This window comes from Amblyraja radiata, chromosome 33 (genome assembly GCF_010909765.2).
Source record: "Amblyraja radiata isolate CabotCenter1 chromosome 33, sAmbRad1.1.pri, whole genome shotgun sequence".
In the NCBI taxonomy this organism is placed as follows: Eukaryota; Metazoa; Chordata; class Chondrichthyes; order Rajiformes; family Rajidae; genus Amblyraja; species Amblyraja radiata.
Window position 1 is genome coordinate 21687980 of NC_045988.1, and position 18895 is coordinate 21706874.

The following is an 18895-nucleotide window of genomic DNA, read 5'->3' on the forward strand; positions in this document are numbered from 1 at the left end:
TCGGTCCTTTTGCCTCGGGTACCCCGCCCTGCTCCTCCTGGTTTTGCTCCTCAGGCTCTGTTGTCCCCTGCAAGGTCTTCTCTTTCTCCCATTTCTGCTCATTCTACCCCTTCTGTTTCACCTGGCTCACCTGTGCCTCTCCGTTCCCCCTCCAAGCTGAGTTCTCCGCCCACCTTCTCTCCCCGTCCTGTTTCTGTTCCTGTCCCTCCTCCTCTTCTTTCGGGTGGGGAGGGTGAAGGTGCGGTGCGCACTCGCTCGGGTCGGATTGTAAAACCTCCGGCTCGCTACGGAGAGTATGCTTAGCTTTGCAGGTTCTGTATAACCAACCTGCCATTGTTGTAACTTGTTTAAATTGTATGGGGAAGGATGTAGATGGGTTATGCATGCAACCTATAATGTAGTTACCTCATCACCACTAACCACGCCCCATCATATTAGTATAACTGTAGTATCCTCCCTTTGTTCCTCCCACTAGGTCCCAGTACGCCTGAAGGCTGGATGCAGTCAGTGCTGGGATGTGTGTGCCATGTGCTATAATAAAGTACCAGTAAAGGTTACAGTGTGTCAGCTATCACTCCTTTACAGACACGAAAAAGAATTAAGAAGTAAGCCATAGAAAAAGAAAAAGAGAAAAAGAAAACAGAAGATATATTAAAAGTAAAAAAAGAGATAAAAGGGATATACCAACATTGTGTATATTTAATAGCATTTATCATGTATTTTAAACACCATTAATCCGTGTACATTGTGTATATTTAACACAATTTATCCTGTATTTTAAACATTATTTCAAACCGGCTTAAACACAAGCCGGTTCGGGACCTCCGCTGCTTGGAGGTCCTGAAACGGCCGCCTCCTACCGGAGACCGGGGCTTCATGATGTTATAGGCCGCGGGCCAGCGGTCAGAGCTTTTCTCCGGCGAGGAATCCCAGACTCCGGGAGGGAAAGTGCACGCTGCCCCCGCGACTAGAAGCTCCACACACCGCGGCTTCAGAGTGTTATAGTCCGTGGGGCCAGCGATCAGAGCAATTCTTCTGGCGACTCCCGGTTCCGCGATCTGAGCTATAGGAAGAGATCCGCCTCAAGACAGAAAGTTATAATTTTTTTCTTACGTCTTTAGTGGGGAACCTGAAGAAAGACTGCTATAAAGTACTTGAATCGCTTACATTGGCGATTCGAGCACTATAGCAGAATGGCTCGCTACGCGTGTAGATGTGGGCGCCATGACAGATGCCCATTCAAAACCCCCCCATTATCTATGATTCCCAAAATGGCGCGCCGTAAATTACCCATGAGCCCATGACCGTGCTACAGCTTTTTCGTCGAGTGGTTTATCTTGCTCCTCTATAATCTTCGGTCCACATCAAAGATTCTATAGATCTGCTATAAGATCTTTGGTCCACATTGCTTAAACATTTTGGGTCTACTGTATGAGAAGGGGTTTAAAATATATATATTAATAATATAGTGTAATTCAATACAAAATAATAGCAAAGTGATGCTCTATCTACAGCTTTTCAGCGTATTACATCTAGATCCAAATAGTTAAAATAAATTTTTTAAGGTTATTAATGTATCATGTAGGCTAGCTGTAAACGGAAAAAACATTCAAATTAAGGATGTTTCATTGGAAATATATTTGATATAAAATAATTATAAATAATTTAAAACACTATTAACATTTATGACAGAAATTAAAATGTGTGTCGATCTGTCGTGGAACAACCCCATTGAAGAAGATTACAGTGGTGACCCAGACCTTGTTGCTTGTTGCTAAGGGTCCCCCATAACAGTTCAAGCTTCGGGCCCCAAAATGTAGGCCCGCCACTGATCTCGTTTCCACACCTTACCCTTCCATATCTCTGTGTCTCCCTCTCCCCTGACTCTCCGCCTGAAGGAGTGTCTCGACCCTAAAAGTCACCCATCCCTTTTTCTCCAGAGATGCTGTCTGACCCGCTGAGTTACTCAGGCATTTTGTGTCGAACTTCGGCGTGAACCAGCATCTGTCATTCACACCTGCCTCTCGCCGTCGTTGTTTTTAAACCTGCGAAGAGGATGCCGGGCGTTGTAGTCCCCGGTCAGTGGACGTGGTGACCGCTGCATGCCGGGAGTTGTAGGCATTTAGCACCGAGTGAGACTACATGTCCCAGCGCCCTGCTCCTCGCGCATGCGTGGCAATGGGACGATGGCCCGGCCTTGAGTGGACAGTGCTCGTCCTGCGGGGGATGAGTGAGTAGTGACCGGCTGAGTGGAGGCGGGGAAGCCGGGTCGAGGGTTGTGGGTGGGGGTGAGCGGAGAAGGGGTTTTGTTGACAGTCGTGGAACTGGTGGAGAGGAAGGAAGCGAGCGAGGGGCAGGCGGGCGGCTCCTGGGTCATTGTCCTCCCTTTCTCTCAGCCCTCTTCCTCCCTCCGCTGTCTCTCTTCTCCCTCTGCCCCCCGTCCCCCACTGCCCACTGTCCCCTCCCTCAGTCCCCCCCTCTCTCTGTCTCCCCCTGCCCCCCCCCCCTCCCTCTGTCCCCTCCCCCTCCCTCTGTCCCCTCCTCCTCCCTCTGCCCCCCCCCCCCCTAACTTTGCCCCCCCCCCTCTGTTCCACTCCCTCCTCCCTCCTTCCCCCTCTCCCCCTCCACTGCCTTTGGACCGCATCCCCTCCCCACATTTAATTCTCTTGCATTTTCAACCACGCCAGTGTGTGCTTAGGTAAAGGAGAGAGACCTACCCTGGTAAAGGGTGTCATCCCTTTGGGGAGAGTGTGAGTAAATAGGATTTGAATGTGGTTCTTAAAAAAAAAAATTTTAGACATGGAGACCTATTTTACCAATGTAAAAGTTATCACCTGCTTCAGCAAAGAGGTGACAGGAAATGGAAAATAATCTGCCAGGACAGGAATTAAGTGTACCTTGTGGGTTTGTAGTCTGTTTTTGGTGATGCTGTTAAGAGTGAGATGATGTGTGACGTGACTTCCTTTGTATAAAGTGCCAGAATATGCAAGCTCTGACAGCTATGATGGGCTCTGTTATAGATCTAAAATCTATTCAGTTTCATATAATGCAGGTTTCTGTCTAAGTGCATATGACGATGTCTTAGTGCAGGCAAATGCTATGCCCCCCCCCCCCCCCCCCCCCCCCCCCCAAGGTAATGCAAGGTTGTAAACATGTAATCATATAGACTGGGAATTGACATGTCTAAACCACCAACATTCTCTGCTGAAGTTGCTCTTCAGCGGATACAGACTTTATCTCACGTTATACCAGAACTAGGGTGGCATGATGGTGCACTGATAGAGTTTCTACCTAACATTGCCAGAGAACTGCATTCGATGCTAACTACGGCTGCTGACTGTATGGAGTTTGTACATTCTCCCTATGTGGGTTTTCTCCAGGACCTCCAATTTCCTCCCTCTATCCAAAGACATACATGTTCATAGTTTAATTGGTTTGTTAAAATTATAAATTGTTCCTCGTGTGTGTAGGATAGTGTTAGTGTGGGACTGTTTGCCGTGGGCCGAATGGCCTGTTTCCACCCTGAAGTTCTAAACCTAAACTATTGAGGGGGGGGGAGGGGTATTGGCATAATTGGGTATTTCCCATTGGGTAATTGGAAATTACATGCAGGTTACAATGACACAACCAGAGCCTGCCTCACAGCACCAGAGAACTGCGTTCAATCTTGACCTAGGGTGCCCTCTGTGTGGAGTTTGCATGTTCTCCCCGTGATCATGTGGACTACCTCCAGGTGCTCTGGTTTATCTTCCTTGCTCCTATCCCAAAAACGTGCCAATTGGTAAATCAGTTGGCGGCTGTAACTTGCCAGTTGTGTGCGGGTGAGTGGCAGAATCTGGAAGAAATTGATGATCATGTGGAGAAAATATAGTTGGATTATATTAATATAGGATTGGTATAAATGGGTGGTTCAAGGTCAGTGTGGATTTGCTATATTTCTCTATGACTCCATGTTAGTGGTTGTAAATACCGGTTGACCCTGGCTCAAATCTTCCTAACAAAAGAAAGCAAATTTCTCGTGTTCACCACTCAATTTTATTTTGTTCTGGTTTCATTTTGTCAAATATAACCAATACTTCTGCTGAAAGAAATTGATCTGTTGAACGATGGGACTTATGCACAGACATTTTTGAGAATCAAGAAAGCATGTACTGCATATGGCATATAAACTACAGAGCTCTTCAAACTGAAAAGTATTTTATTGTCTGAAGAAGGGTCTCGACCCGAAGCGTCACCCATTCCTTCTCTCCAGAGATGTTGCCTGTCCCACTGAATTACTCCAGCATTTTGTGTCTACCTTCGATTTAAACCAACATCTGCAGTTCTTTCCTACACATGTAGGAAATTGCCTACACATGTAGGCTTTATTGTCATATATGTCCTAAAACGGAACAATGAAATACTTTTTTGGAGCACAACAAAAGTGTAAACTACTTAATTGCTGAGAATTGCTTAATTGCAGCACCAAGCTTTAAATGCAAACAAAATCGCTGTGTTTGAGACAGGGAGTATTAAACTGTTCCATCCTATACAATGATCTATATTACAGCAATATAGCTTAATGCTGCTCAGAACATTATAGTGGTAGTTTCTATTACACTGGCAAAGAGTTACAAGGGTAAGGTGTAAGAGGGAACTGCAGACGGTGGTTTACACTGAAGATAGACACAAAATGCTGGAGTAACTCAGCAGGACAGACAACATCTCTAGATAGAATGAATGGATGACTTTTTGGGTTGAGACCCTTCTTCAGACTGAGAGTCAGGAGAAGGAAATGAGAGATATGGAAGGGTAAGGTGTGGCAACGAGAGATCAAAGGGGACGAAGAACAAGGAAAATGTAGAATAGATCATTGTATAGGATGGAACTGCAGATGTTGGTTTAAACTGATAGACACAAAAGGCTGTAGTAACTCAGCGAGTCAGACAGGATCTCTGGAGAAAATAAATAGGTGACGTTTTGGATCAAGACCGTTCTTTTCCCTTTCCCTTTCCCTTGCCTCTCAACCTGAAGAAGTCAGACTGGTCGGAGAACTGGGATGAGGGTGGGATGGAGAGTGAGCGTAAAAAAGGGTTACTTGGTCAATATTCATACCGCTGGGTTGTAACCTGCCCAAGCAAAATATGAGGTGCAATTTACTCTGGGCCTCAGTCTGACAATGGAGGAGGCCCAGGACGGAAAGGTCAGTATGAGAATGAGAGGATGAGGGAACCAGAAAATCATATAGGTCTAGGCGAACTAAGCGGAGGTGATCAGCGAAATGATGCGGTTGCAGGGGAAAGTACCTAGGGAGGGGACGGTTTGGGTTGGAAGAGATGAAAGGTACTTTGTATCACAAGGCTATATCACAGTTTCAGTCTGCAGATGTGATAATTGCCCATATAGAAGACTTTGCATGTTAATAAACACATTCTGCAAATCATTATGCAATGATTTATTTATTTATAAAGTGTCACATATTTCATTAGAATTTATTTTGGAGAAAATACATTTCTGATGAGTCACTTTCACCTTTAAGTTTCAGCTGCAGAACTTTGATCAGTTTTTAAACCTAACTTCCTTGTGTTTACCACATCCTAAAATCTGTTGCTAAGTAATTCAGACTCCAAAGAGTAAGAGGTGCTGCAGAAATGCTGCTGACATTTTCTCTCGGCTGTGGTACCATTTTGTAATAATTTGACTCGCTAGAAGCACAATGTTGAACCTTGGAACTGCTTGCTTTATATGGCTATAATGTCATTGTCAACTTTACTTTTCAAAGTTTCAACTGGCAGCCGTTCCGAATCTCCCTTATCTCATCACTGAGAAACGAATGCAATTCACGGAAATGGAAATGAGTCAATTCCCCCTCCTACCCCCCACCCAACCCTCCCGGCAATGTTGTCCACCTCAGTGTTGAAATCTGCCACATAATGGAACAGCTCTTTTCGAAATTGCACAACTGTTCCACTCATTTGGCATGGTTCTAGGGTACTGTGGTTGGCCCATACTAATGGTGGCAGCTGTAACATCGCACTTGGGCCTGGCAACGTTCCCTGTGCAACAGGAAAACAAAGTCAGTCAGGAGAGATTCTCCATCTATCCTGATCCCATTCTTAAAAGGGCCCATTAATTCCTACTCTTTGCTTCCTGTCTGCCAACCAGTTCTCTATCCATGTCAATATTCTACCCCCTTTACCATGTGCTCTAATTTTGCACACTAATCTCTTGTGTGGGACCTTTGTCAAAGGCTTTTTGAAAGATCAGATACACCTTAGATGACCAGTCCCAAGGATAGAGTTCCCCTGGTCCTCACATTTCACACCACCAGCCTCCACATCCAACACATTCTCCAATATCTCTGTCACCGCCCACCAGTCACGTCTTCCATCTCCCCCGTTTCTGCCTTTCACAGAGACAGGTCCCTCCACAGCTCCTTGGTTCACTCATCCCTTCCCACCAAACTCTAGGCACTTTCCCCTGCAACCAAAGGTGATGTAACCCCTCCTCTAGTCGCCGAGCCTACGCATGGTGTCATATCGGGAACACTGGATGCAGTAGATGAGTTTAGAGATAGTTTTAACCACTGTCTCACCTGGGTGCAGTGCTGGGGTTCCTGGGCGTAGGCAACATACCCCCCCCCCCACACACACTTCTTTCACAATTCGCGCTCTTCTATCCTTATCTCGCACGTTTTTTTATTTTATGAATTTTAAGTGCAATTTATATGTACATCTTTTTTAATGTTTGCCTGTGGTTGTGATGTTGCTGTAGGCAAGATGTTTCATTGCACTTGTACCGCACTGAACTTGTGCATATGACAATAAACTTGAAATTGGGTATTGGAAATGCCTTTAGGCAAATGCATAAGATCTCCATCGCAGGTGATAGACTACTGACTGACATCTATTATAAACCCACTGACTCCCATGGCTATCTGGACTACACTTCTTCCCACCCTGCTTCCTATAAGGATTCCATCCCCCTACCAATTCCTCCGTCTAGGCCGCATCTGCACCCAGGATGAGTTGTTCCACACCAGGGCATCGGAGATGTCCTCATTTTTCAGGGAACGGGGTTCCCCTCTTCTACTATAGATGAGGCTCCCATCAGGGTCTCTTCTATACCCCGTGACTCTGTTCTCACTCCCCATCCCCCCACTCGTAACAAGGGCAGAGTCCCCCTTGTCCTCATCTTACACCCTAACAGCCGTCACATACAACAAATAATCCTCCGCCATTTTCGCCACCTCCAACGTGATCCCACCGCTTGCCACATCTTCCCATCTCCTCCCCTGTCTGCTTTCTGCAGAGACCGCTCCCTCCGTAACTTCCTGGGCAATTCGTCCCTTCCCACACGAACCACTCCCTCTCCGGCACTTTCCCTTGCAACCGCAAGAAATGCTACACTTGTCGCTTTACCCCCCCCCTCCTTGACTCCATTCAAGGACCCAAGCAGTCTTTCCAGGTGCGACAGAGGTTCACCTGCTCTTCTTCCAACCTCATCTATTGCATCCGCTGCTCTAGATATCAGCTGCTCTACATCAGTGAGACCAAGCGTAGGCTTGGCGATCGTTTCGTTGAACACCTCCGCTGGGTTCGCAACAACCAACCTGATCTCCGGTGGCTCAGCACTTCAACTCCCCCTCCCATTCCGAATCCGACCTTTCTGTCCTCGGCCTCCTCCATGGCCAGAGTGTGGACCACCGTAAATTGGAGGAGCAGCACCTCATATTTTGCTTGGGCAGTTTGACTTCTCTAATTTCAGTTAGTCCCTCCTTTCTCCTCCCCTTCTCAGCTCTCCCTCAGCCCACTGGCCCCTCCTCTTCCTTTTTTTCTTCCCGACCCCCCTCCCCCACTCTCATCAGTCTGAAGAAGGGTTTCGACCCAAAACATTGCCTATTTCCTTTGCTCCATAGATGCAGCCTCACCCGCTGAGTTTCTCCAGCATTTTTGTCTACCTTTAGGCAAATGCATTAGCTTTTATCTTCTACAGTGAATTTTAACTAAATTATCGCTGATAACAATGATACACGCCTCGGTTTGTGTATCTGATTTCCCCAACCACAAAGTTATTTAGCGACAGCACTGCTTATCCACAAATAAATCGGTGGCAGGCATTGCTGGTATGTTTTATATCTGCGTGGAAAAATAAAAATATGGATCTTTTTTAGCGTGTTTTGTCAGATCAAAGTAAAGTTACTCCAAAGATAGACACAAAATGCTGGAGTAACTCAGTGGGACAGGCAGCATCGCTGGATAGAAGGAATGGGTGGCGTTTTGGGTCAAGACCCTTCTTCAGACCAATTACTCCACCTCAGTTTTGTCTTCTGCAGTGTATGTACAAAGGTGGTGCTATTGCCAGAATAATGAAAGGAGTGTTTATAAGCTTTGGAGACTCAACTGAGTTGAGGCTGACTAACAAGAGATTACTAAATAAAGTCATAGGAACACCATTAGAGTCATAGGGTCATACAGCATGGAAGCAGGTTCTTTGGCCCAACTTGCCTACATTGACCAACATGCTCCATCTACACTAGTTCCACCTACTCGAGGTTGGCCCATAACCCTCTAAAGCATCCTATCCGTGCACTTACCCAAATGTCTCTTAAACAATATGATGGTACCTATCTTAACTCTCTCCTCTGGAAGTTCATTCCATATACTTGCCATCATTTGTGCATAATTTTTAAAAAGTTGCTAAGGTTCCTATTAAATCTTTTCCCCCTCACCTTAAACCCATGTCCCCTATTAAACGATCTCCCCTATTCTGGGCAAAAGGCACTGCATTTACCAAATCTATTTCTCTCATGATCTTGTACACTTCTATAAGATTATCCTCATCCTCCTGCACTTCAAAGAATGAAGTCCTCACTTGCTCAACCTCTCCCTATAGCCCAGGTCCTTTAGTCCTGGAACATCCTTGTAAATATTTTCTGCGCTCTTTCCAGACTAACAATGTCTTTCCTATAACATGATGACCAAAACTGACATCTTTCCTATTATATGGTGACCAAAACTGACAACATTATTCCTATAATACGGTGACTACAATTATTACTCCCCTTCTATTGGAGGAGCAGCTCCTCATATTTCACTTGAGCAGTTTGCACCCCAGCGGTATGAACATTGACTTCTCTAATTTCAGGTAGTCCCTCCCCTTCTCCTCCCCTTCTTAGCTCTCCCTCAGCCCACAGTCTCCGCCTCTTCCTTTTTTCTTCCCCCCCCCCCCCCCCCCTCCCCCTCACATCAGTCTGAAGAAGGGTCTCGACCCGAAACATTGCCTATTTCCTTCGCTCCTGAGATGCTGCCTCACCCGCTGAGTTCCTCCAAAGTTTTTGTCTACTCCCCTTCTAAACCGCTACACTGCATGGTCAAAGATGCCAGAGATCAGCGAGTAAGTTTTCTGTTGTTGCCTGTTGCAGGTGCTTTTTCCATCCTATTCTTTGCTGATTCATCTGTTGATGTCATCCTTTCCTCAGATGGTAGAAATGACCGCGGAGTCCTATGAAGAAATCCTGCAGTGATGGTGGTATGACGATGGTGTATTATTGATACTGCTCTGGCCATGGCGGATAGCGTTAGAACATTCCTTCTGGATGTAGTTAAGGTGAGTGTCCTCAATTAAGTTAAACCTATTGTGATACCATGCCTCGAAGAAGGTTCCGCACCATCAAACCTGCAGACCTGATATGAAATAGATATTGTGTAGGAAGGAACTGCAGGTGCTGGTTTATACCAAAGATAAATACAAAGTGCTGGAGGGTTCTGACCCAAAAGGTCACCTGTTCCTTTTCTCCAGAGATGCTGCCTGACCCGCTGAGTTGCTCCAGCACTTTGTGTCTATCAATGAAATAGATATTTGTTGTTATATTGCTTGCCCTCAAAGAGGATGGCGAATGTTCTCTGAACAGCTCAGTAATTTGATGGGTCATTTTGGGGCTTTTAATGTAAATGTGGGTAAAATAGAATTACGGATGCTGGAAATTTGAAATAAAGAAACTGAAATAAATGCTGGAAGTGCTCCAGCAGGCAGCATCATCAGCCCTGAGCACTAACTCAAGTTTTGCATTCCACAGTTGTAGCCTGACATGACTTGCTGCAGTCTGTGTTGTTTTAGTTTAGTCCACACTACCATGGAAGCAGGCCCTCCAGCCCATAATAATAATAATAATAATATATCTTTTATTGTCATTGCACGTCAGTGCAACGAGATTTAGTGAGCAGCTCCACTGATGTACAAGAAAGGTAAATAAATACAATACATAAATAAGCAAGCTGAATTGATTGACGTGACCATCTGAGGGAGACTGTCCAAAGGGAGTGGGTGGGGGGGCACTCATTAGGGCCGGTTCAGAGCCGCAATTGCTCTTGGGATAAAACTGTTCCTGAGTCTGGAGGTTCGGGCGTAGAAGGCCTTGTAACGTCTGCCGGAGGGAAGTAGTTGAAACAGACCGTGGCAGGGGTGTGATGAGTCCTTATGGATGCTGAGGGCCTTCCTGAGGCACCGCGTGTGGTAGATGCCCTCCAAGGCTGGTAGCTCTGTCCCGATGATCCGCTGCGCTCTGTTGACGACGCGCTGAAGAGCTCTCCTCTCCGCCTCCATGCAGCTGAGATACCACACAGAGATGCCATACGTTAGTATGCTCTCTGTGGTGCAGCGGTAGAACGTTGTCAGCAGCTGTTGGGGCAGACCAGTCTTTTTTAATGTCCTCAGGACGAACAGTCGTTGCTGTGCCTTCTTGACCAGCGTGGCGGTGTTTGTGGACCATGTGAGGTCTTCTGAAATGTGAGTGCCCAGAAACTTAAAGCTGGACACTCTCTCCACACTTTCCCCGTAAATGGAGATTGGGGCGTATTCTCCAGAATGGGACCTCCTGAAGTCAATAATCAGCTCCTTGGTCTTGGAGGTGTTTAGTGCCAAGTTGTTATTGGCGCACCAGTCCGCCAGGTTCTGCACCTCCGCTCTGTAGTTTGTTTCATCACCGTTGGTGATCAGCCCAATCACTGTTGTGTCGTCTGCAAACTTCACGATGGTGTTGGTGTCGAATGCAGGAACACAGTCGTGAGTGAAGAGGGAGTAGAGCATGGGGCTTAGTACACAACCCTGTGGTGTGCCGGTGCTCAGGGTGATGGTGGAGGACAGGTGCGGGCCCAGTCTCACTGCCTGCGGTCGCTCCGTGAGAAAGTTCAGGATCCAAGCGCATATCGATGAGCTGAGGCCTAGCTGGTGGAGTTTGGTGGTGAGCTTGGAGGGGATGACCGTATTGAATGCAGAGCTATAGTCAATGAAGAGCATCCTCACATACGTCCCCTGTCTGTCCAGGTGAGTCAGGACAGTGTGAAGGGCCAGAGAGATGGCATCCTCTGTCGATCTATTTGCCCTGTATGCAAATTGATGAGAGTCCAGTGAGGCAGGGATGCTGGATTTAATATGGGAGAGGACCAGCCTTTCGAAGCACTTCATAGGGATTGGAGTCAGGGCAACCGGCCGGTAGTCGTTGAGGTTGGTGATTTTGGACTTTTTCGGCACTGGCACTATGGTGGCTGTTTTCAGGCACTTGGGGACCATTGCCAGAGATAGAGATAGATTGAAGATTCTCGTGAATACCTCCGCCAGCTGTCCAGCACAGTCCTTTAATACTCTTCCCTGTACTCCATCCGGGCCTGCAGCCTTGCGTGGATTGATCCTACGCAGAGCGCACTGTACCTCCTGAGTGCTCAGTGTTAAGGCCTGTCCCTCCGCTATGGCCGGGGTTATTCCACACCTGGTGGTGTTGCCAGTATCGAACCGGGCAAAGAAGGTGTTTAGTTCGTTGGCCAGTGTGATATCACCGTGGGGGCAGGCGGGGCTGCTCTTGTAGTCAGTGATGTCCCTGACACCCTGCCACATGCTTCTGGTGTCCGCGGTATTGAAGTGGTCTTCTGCCGACCATCAGGCGCCCGTTCATACAAATTCAATGTTATCCCACTTTCGCCTCCACTCCCTGCAGTCTGGGGGCATTTTACAGAGGGCCAATTAGCCTACAGACCCGCACGTCTATGGGACGTGGGTGGCAATAGAAGCACCCAGAGGAAACCCATGCAATCACAGGGAGGACGTGCAAACTCCACACAAACAACACCTGAGGTCATGATCGAACCTCGGGCTCTGGCGCCGCGAGGAAGCAGCTCTACCATCCGCGGTACTGTGCTTCCCTATTATGTATCTGGCTTTATATTGTCACATATGGACCAGACTGAGTGGACACAACAGGAAACGTCTCCAAAGGATCCCGGGAACCAGTTTGGAATTTGTAACAACCTAGTAGTTTCACCATTATTATTTTCATTTATGAACGTTTTAGACATGTCATATTTACACCCAAGCCTGACTGAAAGAAATACCATATCTTGCAGTAAGGTGAGTTTTAATCTTTTCGTGCACAAGCAAAATGCAAGCAATTACAGTAACTTTCCTATCCTTAGCATGCCACATAATGCTTGAGGAATTCATTTAGAATTGGGTCTTTGGCTTCAGTTTGATTATGCAACAATGTGCATATCACATGGTAACAAAAAGAGAAATACTAGCCGCGATAACAGGAACCTGTTTAACACCATTGGTTGACAATTCGTCTGGGAAATGACACTGTATTGAAAATGTTGATTTACGAGGGATTTATTTCTCCTGCAATAGTTGCCATCTGAAATGAGTTGCCAAAGGAGGTGTGGTGGCAGAAGCAGTAATGACATTAGTAAGAGGCATATGGGCAGGGCGGCTCAGCGGCACAGATTGTAGAGCCACAGCACCAGAGACTCGGGTTCCATCCTGATCCCGGGTGCTGTCTGTGTGCAGTTTGCACGTTCTCCCTGTGGCTACATTAGTTTCCTCTTGCTGCTCCGTTTCCTCCCACATCCAAGAGGTGCAGGTTGGCAGCAAAGATCCTATAGCGGAGCAAGATAGACCACTCCTGCTAAATGCAGTTGGCTGACGTGTAGTACGGAACGGAACGTGGGCCTTTTTTTCATCCATTTCCGTAACCCGACCTGACTCGCAGTGTAATCAATGTTGCGGGGGAAAAGTTTGTGTTAATAAATTAAAATTCTGAAAACGAGGAGAAGATTTTTTCCAAATAACTTTTCTTTTTATTAGGATGTTTCCGTAACCAGCTTCCGTCTCCGCACTATTATCCTATGGGATCTTTGGTGCGGAGACGGAAGCCGGTTACGGAAATGGGGCCGAAAATTACCCATGAATCTGCCCGTGACCGTACTATGTCTTTTTCGTCGAGTGGACCATCTTGCTTGCTATAGGATCTTTGGTTGGCAGGTTAATTGTCGCTGGAAATTGCTCCTCGCGTTCAGGGAGTGGAAGCAAAAGTGGGATAACAAAGAACTAGTATGAACGGGCGATCGATGGTCAACATGGAGTTCGTGGGCCAAAGGGATTATTTCCTTGCTGTAGCTAAACAAACTAAACCATGCTGTAAGAAGGAACTGCAGATGGACACAAAAAGCTGGAGTAACTCAGCGGGACAGGCAGGATCCCTGGAAAGAAGGAATTGGTGAAGTTTCGGGTCGAGACCCTTCTTTAGACTGGTTCGGGATAAGGGAAACGAGAGATATAGACGGTGATGTGGAGAAATAAAGAACAATGAATGAAAGAAATGCAAAAAAGTAATGATGGTAAAGGAAGGCCATTTTAAGCTGTTTGTAGCAAAGATCGGTTTGTAGGGTGAAAATTAGAAGCTAATGCAAATTGGGTGGGGGAGGGATAGAGAGAGAGAGGGAATGCTGGGACTACCTGAAGTGAGATAAATCAACATTCATACCACTGTAGCAGCACCAAACGTGGTGAATAAACATGTTTAAGAAGGAACTGCAGATGCTGGAAAATCGAAGGTACACAAAAATTCTGGAGGAACTCAGCGGGTTCAGCGGCATCTATGGAGCGAAGGAACTGGGCAACGTTTCGGGCCGAAACATTGCCTATTTCCTTCGCTCCATAGATGCTGCTGAACCCGCTGAGTTTCTCCAGCATTTTTGTGTACCTGTGGTGAATAAACAGTTGCTTTATTCAGGTGTCACATGTAAGTTTGGTCCACTAACAAAATTGTTAGTGGACCCTGTAGCTGTGCAGGGTTTTTGTCTCGAGCTCAGCTACCTGTTGACTCATGGTGATCTCAAGGCGAGATATGCTTATGTAGCAGGACACTCCCCTTAGCCCCTGACATCACGTGACAGCCTTCGTAACTACTGACGAGGGTTCGACCATAAGTGGTCTGTGTATCAGCTGACGCCACAGGACCCCCCCCCAGAACAGGAGGAAGGAATAGAATGCGCTAACCTTCAACAAGAAGGTGCGCAAGCAAGGTCCAGGGCGGCTCCTGCATGTGGGTTGGGGCACCCCGGGCGTAGGTCGGGACAGAGGGGCCCGTGGGCGCAGTCGACGTTCCGGCTGTGGACGATCCCGAGGTATGCCGAGGTGTGCGACGAGATCAATGCAAAAACCGCCGTATGGAAGAGACACAGTCGCATCTCCTCGACGATCTAGGGGATCCTGTCCTGAGAAATACGGCCCCCAGCAACGGCTGAGAGACGTCGGCAACAATGTAATGATTGCTAAACCCAGCGTGGTCTTTTGTCTTTCTTACAGTTTTGCTTTCTTCCCAACCAATTGTTCAAGCGCTTTTGATTGCAACATGCGCCTTAATTTAGTTCATCAAAGAAACTGATAAGTTACTAAAGAGCAAAGTGAAAAGAAACAAAACAAACTACAGTGAGCAATCAAGTGCAAAGTGGTAGGGAAGTTCAAATTGTCCAGTGTCCATGGTGCAAGATGGGAAGTTGTGCTGGAAAACTAAAGGTTGCAGTGATAGCCTCCGATCCTGAATGTGGCGCTGTTGCCGGTGGTCAGGCTGCAGGGACGGCATCCGGCTGGAATATGGCGCTGTGGACAGCGGTCAGGGAAGGTCGGCATCTGGCTGGGGCGGCAATTTTTGCAGTCGGAGCGGCAGCTTGTTTCAGTAGGCCGCGGCGGCCATTTTGGCAGCCGGCTGAGGCGGCCTTCAAAGGCGATTCAAAATGCGAGCGGGACGGCCGGCATTGACGGGCCTTGCCCCACCACTGCAGGTCGGGACTCGACTCACCGCCGCCGGTGTCGATGGAGGTTGGCTGTGCTGCCGCGCCCTCGGCAGAGGCTGGAAGCTGCCAGGGAATCCGTCGCGGGACCGCCGACTCATGACTGGCCGAGGCTCCACCCCGCTGCTGGGCCAGATGGGCAGCCAACGCCCAGGGATCTTTGGGGTCCGCGCCGGTGAGGACGTCTTCGGGCAGCCCCTGCAGGTTAGCCCGCCGCGTCGAGGGGCTGGGCCTTGGGCAGCGGCAGGTGGGGTAATGAGCGGGCCCACTCACTCCCCGCTGCCGGGCCAGTTGGGCGTGCATCGGTGATGCTGGTCGGTGGGCTGCTATACTCGCAGCTCCTGCTGCTGGGGCGGTGAGCTGCTACACTTGCAGCTGCTGCAGCAGCTGGTGGGGCAGCAGCAGCTGGTTGGGAAGCGATGGCACCCGCGACCTCAGCTCCGGTGCGAGTCAGGTTGGCTCCGGGTGAGTCATGCGGGAGAGCTTGGCGGCCGTTGCACAAGGCCTGGACCGCGCCCCTTGACCCGGGCGACCTGCGGCATACCTTGGGGTAGGGCCGGGTTGGTGGTAGCGTCGTTCTGCAGGGCTGGGCGGTCGGCTGCAGACATCAGGTCTCCCGAGGCTGCATGTGTCAGGAGAAATCCAAAATTCCAATTTGGATAGTCGGGGTCACGAATGTAGCAGCACCAAACGTGGTGAATAAACAGTTGCTTTATTCAGGTGTCACATGTAAGTTTGGTCCACTAACATAATTGTCATTGCTGCTATAGCTGAGCGGGGTTGATGTCTCGAGCTCAGCTACCTGTTGACTCAAGGTGAGATATGCATATGTAGCAGGACACTCCCCTTGGCCCCTGACGTCACGTGACTGGCTTTGTATCTACTGACGAGGGTTCAACCACAAGTGGTCTGTGTATCAGCTGACTCCACAACTGGGCTGTAAATCTGCCCAAGCAAAATATGAGATGCTTTTCCTAAAATTTGCGTTTAACCTCACTCTGACAATGTAGGAGACCAAGGACAGAAAGGTCTTTGTAGGAATGGGAAGGAGAATCAAAGTGTCCAGCAACCGGGAGATCAGGTTGGTTCGCACGGGCTGAGCGAAGGTGTTCCTCGAAACAATCACCTTGTCTGCGTTTGGTCTCACCGATGTATAAGAGTCCACATATTGAACAACGGATACAGTAGATGAGGTTGGAGGAGGTGCAAATGAACCTCTGCCTAACCTGAATGGCCTGTCGGAGTCCCTGGACAGAGTCAAGGGAGGAGGTATAGTGATAGGCGTTACATATACTGCGGTTGCAGGGGAAGGTGCCTGGGGGCGTTGCGTTGGGAACGGTCTCTGCGGAAGGTGGAAAGGGGTGGAGATGGGAAAATGTGGCTAGTGGTGGGATCCCGTTGGAGGTGGCGAAAATTTTGGAGGATTATGTGTTGTATGTGACGGCTGATGGGGTGAAAGGTAAGGACTAGGAGGACTCTGTTGCCACTAGGGGGAGGGGGTGCAAGGGCGGAGCTGCGGGGTACCGAGGAGACACGATTGAAGGCCTCATCTATAATGGGAGAGGGGAACCCCCGTTCCTTAAAGTATAAGGACATCTCGGATGGTCTAGTATGGAACACCTCATCTTGGGCGCAGATGCAGCATAGACGGAAGAATTGGGAGTAGGGGATAGAATCTTTGCAGGAAGCAGGGTGGGAAGAAGTGTAGTCGAGATAGTTGTGGGAGTCAGTGGGGTTGTAATCAGTCAGTCAGTAGTCTCTTTCTTGTGATGGAGACTGTGAGATCAAGAAAGGGGAGAGAGGGATCAAGAAAGGGGAGAGAGGTGTCAGAGATGGTCCAAGTAAATTTGAGTGCAGGATAGAAATTGGTGGTGAAGTTGATGAAGTCCATGAATTCTGCATGGGTGCAGGAGGTAGCACCGATGCAGTCATCAATGTAACAGAGATAGAGTTTGGGGATAGGCCCAGTGTTAGCCTGGAACAGTGATTGTTCAACATAGAAACATAGAAAATAGGTGCAGGAGTAGGCCATTTGGCCCTACGATATGATCATGGCTGATCATCCAACTCAGTATCCCATCCCTGCCTTCTCTCCATACCCCCTGATCCCTTTAGCCACAAGGGCCACATCTAACTCCCTCTTAAATATAGCCAATGAACTGGCCTCAACTACCTTCTGTGGCAGAGAATTCCACAGATTCACCACTCTCTGTGTAAAAAATTATTTTCTCATCTCGGTCCTAAAAGACTTCCCTCTTATCCTTAAACTGTGACCCCTAGTTCTGGACTTCCCCAACATCGGGAATAATCTTCCTGCATCTAGCCTGTCCAACCCCTTAAGAATTTTGTAAGTTTCTATAAGATCCCCCCTCAATCTTCTGAATTCTAGCGTGTACAAGCTGAGTCTATCCAGTCTTTCTTCATATGAAAGTCCTGCCATCCCAGGAATCAGTCTGGTGAACCTTCTCTGTACTCCCTCTATGGCAAGAATGTCTTTCCTCAGATTAGGAGACCAAAACTGTACGGAATACTCCAGGTGTGGTCTCACCAAGACCCTGTATAACTGCAGTAGAACCTCCCTGCTCTTATACTCAAATCCTTCAACATACCCCACAAAGAGGCAGTCAAAGCTGGGGCCCATGCCGGTGCCCATACCTACGCCTTGGACTTGGAAGAAGTGGGAAGAGTCAAAGAAGAAGTTGTTGAGGGTGAGGAGTAGAGTGTTAGTGGAGGGAAATTGGATGGTTCTGCAGTCGAGGAAGAAACAGTGGGCTTTAAGGTCTTCCTGGTGGGGGATGGAGGTGTAGAGTGACTGAATGTCCATAGTAAAGATGAGGGAGTGGGGGTTCGGAAAGCGGAAGTTATTAAAGAGACGAAGGATATGTGAGGTATCTCCGACATGGGTCGTGAGAGATTGGACCAGGGGGGGGATAGGATGGAGTCAAGGTATGTGGAAATAATGTCTGTACATTTCCATGCTGTAACTCCAAACAAACTAAATATCTGTAAAGGACTTAAATGATAAAGGCAGAGAGGGATATAGGATTAGTGCAGGCAAGTGGGATTGGTGTAGATGAGCTTGATGGTCGGCACCTCTGCACATCGATGGAGCTGATGTGGAAAGGGTCAGCAGCGTGAAGTTCCTAGGACTCCACCTGTCAGATGACCTGACGTCCACGACCAACACCACAGCACTGGTCAAGAGAACCCAGCAGTGACTACACCCTCTCCGAAGACTACGGAAAGCAGGTCTCCCCACTACACACCTACGAACTTTTTATAGGGGGACAATCGAGAGCACATTAACCTACGGCATCACTTCCTGGTTCGGGAGCTGCAAGGCGTACGAACGGCACCAACTAGACAGGATTGTGAAGACCGCCAGCAGGATTATTGGTGCTCCACTCCCTTTCCTGCTGGACATATACAGGAAGAGATGTATCAGCAGAGCCATCTCCATCATCAAAGACCCCTACCACCCTTCGCATCACATATTCTCCATCCTGCCATCTGGGAAGAGGTACAGGAGCATTAGCTGCAAAACCAGCAGGATGCTCCTCAGCTTCTTCCCGCAGGCTATAAGACTGATAAACGGACTTTGCCCCCTGCCAAAGTATCGCGCACCAACCACCAACCTGGACACACTGCAGCAGAGCCACTGTCGTGCCGCTGCCGATCGGAACGCCTGTTAATGTTTAGTAGAGAGTAGAGTGTTTAATTTGTTCATGATATATGTATTTTTATTTCTATTTATTTTTTACTGCACATTGAATGGATACTGGTTGAGCAACGTT

General features: G+C 48.1%; 1 protein-coding gene across 1 annotated transcript in view; it reads left to right on the plus strand.

The window, feature by feature from the left end:
• Window positions 1–2156: 2156 nt before the first annotated feature.
• Window positions 2157–18895, plus strand: part of ei24 (EI24 autophagy associated transmembrane protein) — a 45435-nt gene continuing 28696 nt past the window's right edge. The window contains exons 1-2 of the mRNA XM_033050024.1: window positions 2157–2230; window positions 9461–9588. Of these exons, the coding sequence (XP_032905915.1) occupies window positions 9547–9588 (42 nt within the window). The 5' untranslated portion in view covers window positions 2157–2230; window positions 9461–9546. The remainder of the gene's footprint in view (window positions 2231–9460; window positions 9589–18895) is intronic.